A 10,380-nucleotide genomic window follows, 5' to 3' on the forward strand; every position below is an offset into this window, starting at 1 on the left:
TCCCCCCCCCCCCCCCACACACACACACCTCAAAGGCGCAGTCGGGCGCCAGCTGCCACCAGGTGGGCCAGGAGCCGACGATGGAGGGGCCGGTGCGCTGCGAGGCGCTGCCGTCGTAGTCCATCCAGTTGAACATGCGGGAGGAGCCTGCAGGGGGGCGGGGGCGGGGCTGTTTGTGTGCGGGGATGGCGGGGGGGATAGGCAGGGTGTGGACGTGAAGAAGCAGCGGGAAGCGGAGTGCGGCAGCCAGCCAGTGGCCTGGAGAGTCACCAGGGGGCAAGACGAGGCCAGGGCAGCCCCAGGCTGCCTCCTTCCACCTCCCATGCGCTGCGTACCCGTCTCGCGCACGTCCACCCGCGCGATGGCCTGGTGGTCCACGTTGACCAGGGTCACGTTCTGGGTGCTGCTCATGCCCTGCATGCCCACGGCAAGCGCAGGCGGCATGGGGGTGGGGGTGTGCCGGCAGGCACACATACAGGTGCAGGCGAACGCCCAGCCCCCATGGAAAGCCTGCGCGCCGGCGGAGTGCAGCCTCGGCCAGCCAGCAGCTCACCATGGGCTTGAACTCGTCGCTGTGCGTCATGCTCTGCAGGCAGCGGCACGCAGGACCGGCGCAGCAGCGGCGGCGCACAGCGATGAGCGCCAGTTGCGCCAGAGGCACTTCGCCCTCGGCAGCAACAGCACAGCCTGGGCCACAGCGTCAGCCGCAGGTACCGCCACCACCGCAGCGGTATAGCAGTACATATAGCAGCACAGCTGTGCAAGGGTGCCTCGCTCACGTAGAAGACGGACATGCGGTGGAAGCCGAGCTGCGGCTGCCACTTGTAGTTTGCAAAGGTGGCGTCCTTGATGATGGTCATGGTGCGGGTGTCGTACCACTGCAGTACCACGGTACAGCAGTACAAGGCAGTGCAGGGAGCAGTACAGGGGTTGACTGGGTGACTGGGAGCCGCAGCAGGCAGCAGGGGCTGGCCGGCCTGTTGGCGCCCAGCCACGGGGCGGGCGCCAGGAGGCCCGCCCACAAAGCAGCGTTGGCACCGACCTGGAACCCGGCAATGGGCGGCAGGTCGTCCAGGCGGCCGGGGAACTGCGAGCGCTGGTTGGCGGACTGCACGTTGATGTACGCGTTCTGCAGCAGGCCCTGGCCAAACAGCGTGGCGCCACGCACTGCGTGTGCATAAGGGGTTGCGGGGCTGTTGCGCTTGAGTGGCCGGCGGCGGTGGTGTGTGTGTGGGCGTGTGGACGGGGAGGAGGGCGTGCAGGCGGTTGCTGCCGAGCATCCCTCCGCAGCAGGTGGCTCTCATCTTCCTGGGCAGGTGGTTGGCCGGCCAGCCCGCCACACACACGCCACATGCGGCTGGCTCACCAATGTCGTAGGCCTGGTAGTTGACCACCTCAAAGCGCTGGCCCCAGCTCATGTGGCCCACCTGCGGTGCAGGCAGGCACGCAGGGGGGAAGGCGGGGCATGAGGCCGCTGGCAGCTGCTGGGATGAAGGTGAGTGGCTGGCTACCCGCTGGGCAAGCAGCAGAACATCCCCAATGGCGCTGCGCAGGTGGAAGCAGGGTGGGCAGGGAGGCCGGCAGAGCACCCACCATGCACAGGAAGACCTTGGTGTTGGTGAGCTGGAAGAAGGAGGGGGACCTGCCGGCGGCGTCCCTGCGGTACCAGGCGGGACGGACGTGGCAGGGCAAGCGTGGGCAATGTCGGGGCAGGCGGCAGCCGTGCTGGCGGGGAGCCCCGAGCTGCTGCTGCACCCTGCCCGCCTGCCCAGCCTCCCCCAGCGGCCCCACATGGTGGTGAACTCGTGGCGGCCTCCGTTGTAGTACAGGCGGTTGCCCTGCTTAGGGTCCTCATACACCCGGCCACCAAAGTACAGGCATCCCGCCTGGAACCTGCGCGGCGGGTGAGCGGCGCGGCCGGGTGGCAGGCAGGGCAGGCGGGTCTGGCGGGCGCGGCGGCATCAGGTGTGGCTGGCTGGGAGCGGGCGGTGTAGGCGAGCCGCGGCGGCGCGCACCACATGTAGCCGCTGCTGTGGGCGGTGTTGCCGTCGAAGCGCAGCATGGGGCGGGAGGCGGGCACGATGGCGGCGCCGCGGGAAGGGCCGATGGGCTTGGGCAGCACGGGGTAGATGAAGCCTGGCAGAGAGGGTGGTGGGGGTGGGGATGTTGGTGGGGGGTCGGAGGGGTTGGGTGGCTGGGGCGGGGAGGCGAGCGGGCACCATGGTGCTTCCATGGAAGGGCGTGCCAGCCAGCTTCCCCTGACACAGCCAGCAGCCTGGCCACACAGCCTGCTGGGCCGCCCCTGCCCCGCCCGGCCCGCACCCGAGTAGCCCCCCGAGGCTGCGTTGCTGGTGAGGCGGTTGTTGGGGTTGGACACGTAGAAGCCAGAGGCGGCGGCGTCAGAGGGTTGCGGCTGGCTGGCGCTGGCCGCAAACGTCTGGCCCGACTGGCCGTAGCCGGCCGCTGGCTGCATGGCGGTGGCGGGGTGGGGAGCGAAGCAGGGTGGGTGACCAGGCAGCCCTGGAGGCAGGCGCCAGGCGTCGGTTGTCCAGACGTGTGGCAGGCGCTGGGCAGGCAGCATCTGCACTGCACGGCCGCGTGGGCAGGGAGCGGCGGCGCGGCACCCCGCTGGCGCCCCGCTGGCACCCCGCTGGCACCGACCTGGCCGATGACGTGTACATGCGCCGCCAGGTTGTGGTCCAGCGTGTTGTACTCCTCCACCCCGTCCTGCGCCCAGGCAGGCAGGCAGGCAGGCACGGCATAACAGCTATGGAGAGCGGCGCAGCGCGGCTGTTCTTTCGCCCAGGTGGTGATGCCCACAGCATGCCGCGGCGAGGGCGGCGCCCGCGGCGTGGTGGGCGGCCCATCCAGCCTGCTCCCAACACCAGCTGTGCCGCGACCCCCCCGCCCACACACACACACACACACCTCGATATAGAAGCAGTGGCCCGTGATGTCGAAGCCCACGTTGTTCTGGACCAGCAGGTTGTTGGTGCCGTGGATGGTGAGGCAGCGGTAGAAGGACCTGCGGCGGAAGGGCCAGGGGCCGCGGGCCAAGGCAGGTGGCGGCGCTGGTGGCGCAGACCTCTCCAGGCCTGTGACGTGCTGCCCAAGGGCAGCGCCTCGCTGCCTGCCCGCCTCCCCCTGCTGCTAAAAAAAACTGCCTGTGCACCGCCAAGTGCACTGCCTGCCTGCCTGCCTGCGCCAAGCGCAATGCCTGCCTGCCTGCCCTGCCCTACCCTGCCCTGCCCTGCCCTGCCTGCCTGCCTCTTGCCACCCCACCCCCCACCCCACCCCACCTGTACACGGAGTTGTCTGTGGCCACCTGGCCGCTGGCGTCGCCCACCAGGTGCCAGTGGAAGGGGTAGGTGCCCAGCACGTTGGTCTGCGCGGGCGCCAGGGGGCGGCAGGCGGGGAGCCGGGGAGCAGAGCAGAGCTGTAAGGGGAAAGCTGGCAGCAGGCACCACCTCAGGCGAGCACAGGGCATCGGCAGCCGGGGCCTATGCTGGCAGCGCGACACTCCCACAAGGCGAGGAGCCTCGGGTGCCCAGGCCGCCGCTCTCCACGCCCGGCCCGGCCCCCGGGCGCCGCCCACCCCACCTGGCCCACGCGGAAGGCCTGTACGCCGCGGATGCGCGCCGCGCCCTCCACCCGCACGTGCGGGCCGCGGCGGGAGCGCTCGGCGGCGGCGTCTCCCTGGATGAGGATGTTGCGGGACAGCAGGCCCACCTCGGCCTGGTACTCGGGGCCGCTGCGGGGCGGTACGTGGTACAGGACAAAGCGGTACAGGACAGAGCGGAGGGTCAGACGGCTGGTTGGGGTGCCGCGGTGGCAGGCGGCCGACAGCAGGTGCTGCTCGGCAGCAGGGCATACCGCCAGCGGGCAGCAAGTGAAGCATGTTCCGGCCGCCATGCGCGCGCCTCACCCGTAGTGCTGGTATTGCAGGGGTGCGGCCAGGTACAGCGTGCGCCCGTCTGGCGACACGCCGCCCACCGTCACCACTTCGTTCTGGTTCTCCTGCACGCGCCGCCGGCGAGGGGACGGCAGGAGAGGAGAGGTTGGCGGGCGGCTGGGGCCGGGCCGGCACAGCCCAGGGAGCAGCCAAGGGCAGCCGCGCTGCGATGTGAAGCTGCCTCCCCTGCATGCCAGCCTCCTGCCCCACCACAAGCCGCGCGCCCCGCCCCCGTAGCCCACCTGCTCATCCTTCCAGATGGTGGTGGTCAGCACCACCTGCTGCCCCACCTCCCAGCCCTTGACCGGGTCTTGCAGCTGCAGCGAGGCGGCGCCCCCCACCGCGGTCTGCATGCATGGGGGGTGAGCGGCCGAGCGGCGACTGTGGAGTGGATGCGCAACCGCGTGGGGAGGCTGGACTGAGGGTGGGCTGCGCCCCTGTGCCGTGGCGGCAGCAGCACGACGGCGGCGGTGGCGGCGGCGGCGGCGGCGCCCCACCTTGGCCAGGCGGGTCCACGTGGGCGCAAACAGCTTGCCGTGCAGGTCCAGAGTGCCGCCCTTGGTCACCCACAGCGCCTGCGCGGGCGGCCGAGCAGGTGGGAGCAGGGCACGGCGAGAAGAGCAGGGGTGGGCCGCTCCGCCGGGCCGCTGCCATGCCCGCTGCCTCTCTGCTGCTGCCATGCCCGCTGCCTCTCTGCTGCTGCCGTGCATGCACGCCTCTGCTGCCCTGCTGCAAAGGCTGCCCCCCCGCTGCCGCCCAACCCTCTCCCACCATGTTGAGCGGGTCGATGCCGGGCAGGGAGCGGAAGGTGAGGGTGAGGCGGGCGGCGAGGCGGCAGTCGGGGCCGCCGGCGCGCAGCGCTCCGCTGACCAGGATGGATCCCACCTCCAGCGCCATGTCTTCGTCGGCCAGGATGAGCTGGTAGGGGGAGGGGTGGGGGAGCGGGGAAGGTAGGGGAAGGGGGAGGGGGAGGGGAGGAGGCACATGGGGCGGGGGAGTTGATGCAAGGGAGGCAAGGCTGTGTGAGGGACGGCGGGCGCGGGCAGGAGGCGTGCCCCAACCCCCTGCCGCAGGCTGCCAGCATGTGTCGGGCGCCCAGCATCCTCCACAAGCAAAGCTGGGTGCTGCCCGGCTCAGGCTCGGCCATAGCGGCCGCGGCAAGAGGCCTGCGCTGCCCTGGCTGCACACACCTCTGAGCCGGCGGGGATCACGATCTGGCGGTACATGGCGCCCTGCTGCAGCATGCAGGCCGCCAGCAGAACCTTGGTGTTGGCCGGCAGCGTGATTGTGCTGGAAGGCTGCGGGGGAGGCAGGGGGGAAGGGGGAGCGACGGCACAGGGGGCCACGGCGGTGAGCAGCGGGTGGCTGGCAGCGCGCGGCAGCGCCCTGCTGATGGGTGCTGGCAAGCAAGGCATGATGGTGGGCTTTGCCGCTGGGGAGCTGCCTGGCGGCATGTCTTACCGAGGGCAGCCGGCCTCCCCAGGTGGCGGGGTCGTTCCAGTTCTTCAGCCCTGGCTGCTGGAAGGGGCACGCGCTGCGCTGCTCCTGCGTGCAAGGACGGGGGCGGGCAGGGGGAGACCTCGGCGGCGGCGCAGACAGGCGGACCTGCCCCAGCAACGCTTGTCGGGCTCGCGTTGCTGCTCCAAGCACCCCAGTCAGCCTAGGCGTCTGCGGGCACAGCAGGAGCGCAGGCGCAGCGGGCGCAGGCCCGCTCACGGTGCCGGAGGCGCGCGACTTGGCGGGGCAGGCGGTGGGCGGGAAGGTGGGTGCTGGGTACGAGGCGCGGTCGATGCCCGTGGCCTGCACCTCAGCCTCACTGGCCATGCACTCCTCCTCCGTGGAGTAGGTGCCGTAGCCTGCGGGCAAGGGAGGGGCACACTGGGGCCTGGGGGCGGGGCATGCTGGGCGGCGGCGCCTCGGCCATGCATCGTCTGAACCACATCCCGGCGGCGCTGGAAGGGACCGCCGGCGGCTCCGCCCACCTCTGTCGCATATGAAGCAGTTGGTGGTTTCCGCGATGGAGGCGCTGGGGCAGACGTTCCTCACGCAGTCGCACAGGCGGGGAAAGGTCGACGAGGCCACGAAGCAGTAGGTCCCCGGCTGCTCATCGCCGCGGCACTGCGTCTCGGGGACGGTGGAGCTGGTCACCAGCTCGCCCCGCGCCCAATGAGCGAGGCACAGGGCCGCGATCGCCAGGCATAGGAGCCGGCCACTCATCACGAGGGAAGCAGCAGACAGCAGTGTGCGTGGATGGATCTGAGCAAAGTAGAAGGAATGAGGAGGAGAGGAGCGGAGGGGATGAAGAAATGCAGCGAGGCGGCGCTTTCCCATGGAAGGTCAGCCCGCAGCGCGGCGGCCGCCAAGGTTCCAGCTGGAGGCGGCAGGCATGGTAAGAGAAGCACAGAGCACCGAGTTTGGGAGCATCCCTGGCGCGTCCTGTGCACTGTTCATGCTGTATGGTCAGCCGTTCATGATCACCCGCACGCCGGCGGCTCCTCACCGCCTCGCACGCCGTCGCTGCCGCTCCCGTCTGCCAGTCCCCAGTGGGCAACCTGGTCGCCAGCGCCACCCAGGTGCCTGCCAGTCATTAGTCGATGCCTCACACCAGCAGAAATGTCCCACGTTCAAATCGCCAAGGTGGAAAGGAGGAGGGGAGAACCTCTGCACAGGGACCTCGCAGTCAGCTGCTGCACACCTGAAGCTCTGTAGCCCACTCCAAGGCCGTCAGCCACCCCCTGAGCCACCTTGGACCGCTCTCCTGCAATGGAAGACCCTGGCCTGCAGGCCGCAGAGCCTCGTGAGGAGCAGGGCCAGGCCTTGCCCGACCCAGGCCTGAAACAAGGCCCGAGCGCCGGCGCGGGAGCCGAAGCCGGCGCCGGCATCGCCGCGGAGCTGGCGCCCCCCACGCCCACCGGCGCTGCCGTCGCTCCGCAGCCTCCACAGCCTGCACAGGCCGAGGGCGCCACCGCCGACGCCTGGCCATCCGCCTACCGAGCCCTCAGCGCGGCGTATGTGGGCATGGCGCTGGCCTGCCTGCTGGCTCCCGGCCTGGTGCGTGCACTCTCGGCCGCCCGCCGTGCCGCAGCGCCACGTCAGCACCTTCCCGGCAGCAGGAGCACCCGCTTCGCCTCCACGATCCTCTTTTCCGTCCGCTCAACCCTGCCCTGCAGGTCACCAAGCTTCTGTTTGGCAGCTCTGCCCACCCCCTGGACGACCAGCATCGCCACATGCTCCAGCTCAACGGCGGCGCGCTGCTGGTGGCCGCTGCCGCCACCTCCGCGCTGGCGCTGGCGGGCGGGGGCGCTGGGCAGGAGGCGCTGGGCGCCCGTGGCGCAGGTGCGTCCCAGGCAGGGCCGGGACTGACGACGGGGTGGCAGGCCGTTGCGCTTCTCGACGTACCGATTATTGATAGTTGCTTGCCCGCCTGGCTAGCGCCTGCTGACATGCTCCCTGCCGCCGCCACCGCCGCTGCTCCCGCAGACCTGCTGAGGCTGGCGCTGGCTGGGCAGGGCCTGGCCGACACCCTGTCTGCTCTCTACTACGGCGCCACCCTGTCCCCACTGCTGGGCATGCTCCTGCAGCTGGCCGCCGGCGGCGTCACCCTGGCGGTGCCTGCCGCCGACCTCCTGCTGAACGGCAGGCTGAGGGTGAGCACACGCGAGGCCGAGCGCTGGCCGCTGGACGTGGCCTGTGCATGCCCTCTGCAGAAAATTTAGATGGGAAAAGGGCCAGTTGCTCTGTACTGCACCTGGCCCTTGTACTGCACCTGTACTGCACCAAGGCAACGGGGTGCGCCCCCCTCTGCTGCCGGCGCAGGGCCTGGGCTCCGACCTCTGGCGCCGCCTGTCCGCCGCGCCGCGCTCGCCGCTGGCGGCTGCGCACCTCGCGCTGGCGCTGGTGCTGTTCCCCGCCGCCGGCTTTGCCCTGTTCTACGCACCCAAGTTCGCCCTGCGCCACCTGCTGGGCTACGCTTACGGCGCCTCCACTTTCCTCCTGGCCAAGACGGCAGGCACAGCTGACAAGGCGCTCATCCCCGCCACCCAGCTGGTGCTCAAGGTGGGGCCCTGGCTCCCAACCTCCAGGCCTCCATACCGCAACCTTGGCTGCAGCCCGCCTTCTGTGATGCGCAGTCCGCTCAACCGCAGCACGGCTTGCTTTGCGGCGCGGGATGCGAGGCGACAGCCGCCGTGGCAGGCGGCACCTTGCCGCCTTGAGAGAGCTGCCTCGATTCGCGGCAGGGCGGGGGCGCTAAGCCGAGCTCGAACAGGCTGTGGCTGACAGCCCAGCAGCGCCTGTTCGTGCAGGATGCTTGCGAGAGGGGCGCCCTGGGGTCCCGCGCCGCCCGCATGCTCAACGGCGGCATGCTGCTGGCGGGGCTGGTGCACATGGCCGTGCTGCTGCCCATCCTGTCGGGTGAGCAAGCGGCGCCACAGCGCTGGAAGCAGCACGGGCCTGCCATTGCCAGAGCCACAGAGCAATCTGGTTTCGGGGCGCCATGTAGGCCAATGGTGCTGTGCCTTGTTGCCTTGCGCTGCCTTCCGCAGTGCGCCACGGCGGCTGGATGCTGCCAATCATTCTGGGCACCTGGACGGCCGCGACCCTCGCCTGCGCTGTGGGTCTGCTGGCGGGCATGCGCCGCGCCCGCCCCCCGGCTGTCGCTGAGCTGGCAGGCGAGAAGCAGGACTGATGGGCAGCCAGCAGGACCAATGGGCTTCAAGGGTGGGGGCTCCCAGCCAACAGCTGGCAGCAGGGGCAGCAAGATTCTGGAGGCACGTTCTCTGCTATACTTGGCATGCCGCATTTACAGCTGAAGTTAGGTCAGATGCTTGAAATTATGTACAGAGAGGGGAAGCACCAGACCTGTAATGTACAGACTGTCAGAAAATCGCAGAAAATCGGGCACCACTGCAGACCCTGCTGGGAAAATGGAAGAACGAACGCAGCCCGGGCAACGCGCGGCACTCAGCACGTGCTCAGGTGCACCGCCGCTCAGGCGTACAGGCCCGCGCGCGCGGCGGCCACCATCTGGCGCATGTCGCGATGCAGCGCGGCCACGCCAGCCCGCACCGCCGCCCGCTGCTGGTGCACCGCCGCCGCAAAGTGCAGCTGCTGCAGGAGCACGTCGCCGGGCAGGGCCGCCAGGGCGGGGTGGCGCTCGGGGGCGCCGGGCGGCGGCGCCGTGGCGGCGGGAGGCTCCACGCCGTACAGGCGGGACAGCAGCCAGCCGGTGAGCCCGCCGCCGCCGCCGGTAATGCCGGTACCGCCGGTACCGCCATGCTCCGTGCCGTGCTGCTCGTCCCGCCTGTGGTCCAGCGCCGGGATGCCCTCCCTCTCCGGCAGCGCCAGCAGCAGCGGCTCCAGCTGCTCCAGCCGCCGCTGCAGGCTGGCGGCCAGGTGCTGCAGGTGGCGGCGGGGGGGCCCCGAGGGCAGCTGGTACATCGCCACGGCCGAGTGCTGCAGCAGGGAGCGGGCCGCCGCCACCGCCTCTGCCAGCTGCAGCAGGTAGGCGGCCTCGCTGCCTGAACCGCCGCTGGTGGCGGTGGTGGCGGTATAACTGCTCGTGGCGGTGGTACTGCTGTTGGTACTGTTGGTGGTACTGCTGGCGGCGGCAGTCACGCGTGCAGGGCCGGCGACCGCTGCTGCCAGCGCCGCCTCGGCCCCGGCCTTGGCGGCCGGCAGGGCGAGGGACGCGGGCGGGACGGCGTCCGCCGCCGAGGCCGCCGCCGCCGCTACCAGGTCTCCCCACTCCACGCCGCTCATGCGGCCGGCATCTGAGGGGCTCACGCCCAGCAGCTGGGGGCCGGCTGGGGCTGCCTGAGCTGCCTTGGCGCCAGCGCCCGCCTGCCCCAGCATGCCGGCGCCGCCCAGCAGCAGCTGCATGTGGGCCGCCGCGCCGCGCAGCGCGCCGCCGCCGCCCGCGTGGCGCAGGAACTGGCGCAGGTGGCGCTGCAGCTGGTGCTGCTGCGCCGCCAGGCGCAGCGACGCCCACGCACCCGCCACCCACGCCAGCGGCCCCGCCAGCCCGCCGCCCGCGCTGCCCGCGTTGCCGCTGTACTCTGGCAGGCCGTCTGTGCCGCCGCCGGCGGCTGCCAGGGAGCAGTGATAGAAGCCGCCGGTCTCAGTTGAGTGGTGCGCCCAGTCGCGGCCGCAGGCCCAGCAGAAGTGGTGCCCGCACTGGCGGCAGGTCAGGTGGTTGCACCCGCCGCTCTTCTGCGGCACGGGGCGGGCGTGGGGCGGGGAGCAGGGGCGGCCGGGTGGGGGCATTGGCAGCGTTGGCAGCGGGAGCGGCGAGATCCCGAAAGATGGTCGGGCGTGGCAGCAGGGGCAGGGTGCCCCTCCCCCTCCCAAGTCCCGACGCCACCTCCACACCACCTCCACCCCCACCTCTTTGTGCAACCCACAAGTTTAGCAGGCGCACCTCCACCCCC

At 71.0% G+C, this 10,380-nt stretch overlaps 2 protein-coding genes across 2 annotated transcripts in view; both read right to left on the reverse strand.

The window, feature by feature from the left end:
* The window catches only part of CHLNCDRAFT_134306 (hypothetical protein), a gene marked incomplete at both ends in the record, with an annotated part of 10,544 nt that extends 4,375 nt beyond the window's left edge, over positions 1–6,169 (reverse strand). Inside the window, 22 exons of the mRNA XM_005847362.1 lie at positions 25–147; positions 336–414; positions 554–586; positions 780–878; positions 1,043–1,167; positions 1,367–1,427; positions 1,594–1,657; positions 1,792–1,893; positions 2,016–2,136; positions 2,323–2,467; positions 2,662–2,727; positions 2,929–3,025; positions 3,300–3,385; positions 3,601–3,751; positions 3,926–4,017; positions 4,195–4,299; positions 4,450–4,527; positions 4,724–4,870; positions 5,143–5,250; positions 5,414–5,497; positions 5,669–5,808; positions 5,935–6,169. Coding sequence (XP_005847424.1) covers positions 25–147; positions 336–414; positions 554–586; positions 780–878; positions 1,043–1,167; positions 1,367–1,427; positions 1,594–1,657; positions 1,792–1,893; positions 2,016–2,136; positions 2,323–2,467; positions 2,662–2,727; positions 2,929–3,025; positions 3,300–3,385; positions 3,601–3,751; positions 3,926–4,017; positions 4,195–4,299; positions 4,450–4,527; positions 4,724–4,870; positions 5,143–5,250; positions 5,414–5,497; positions 5,669–5,808; positions 5,935–6,169 — 2,341 coding nt within the window. The remainder of the gene's footprint in view (positions 1–24; positions 148–335; positions 415–553; positions 587–779; positions 879–1,042; positions 1,168–1,366; positions 1,428–1,593; positions 1,658–1,791; positions 1,894–2,015; positions 2,137–2,322; positions 2,468–2,661; positions 2,728–2,928; positions 3,026–3,299; positions 3,386–3,600; positions 3,752–3,925; positions 4,018–4,194; positions 4,300–4,449; positions 4,528–4,723; positions 4,871–5,142; positions 5,251–5,413; positions 5,498–5,668; positions 5,809–5,934) is intronic.
* A 2,772-nt stretch (positions 6,170–8,941) lies between these two features.
* The window catches only part of CHLNCDRAFT_134308 (hypothetical protein), a gene marked incomplete at both ends in the record, with an annotated part of 4,026 nt that continues 2,587 nt past the window's right edge, over positions 8,942–10,380 (reverse strand). The window contains one exon of the mRNA XM_005847363.1: positions 8,942–10,162. Within this exon, the coding sequence (XP_005847425.1) occupies positions 8,942–10,162 (1,221 nt within the window). The remainder of the gene's footprint in view (positions 10,163–10,380) is intronic.

The sequence above is a fragment of the Chlorella variabilis genome, assembly GCF_000147415.1.
Source record: "Chlorella variabilis unplaced genomic scaffold CHLNCscaffold_11, whole genome shotgun sequence".
NCBI classification, from domain to species: domain Eukaryota; kingdom Viridiplantae; phylum Chlorophyta; class Trebouxiophyceae; order Chlorellales; family Chlorellaceae; genus Chlorella; species Chlorella variabilis.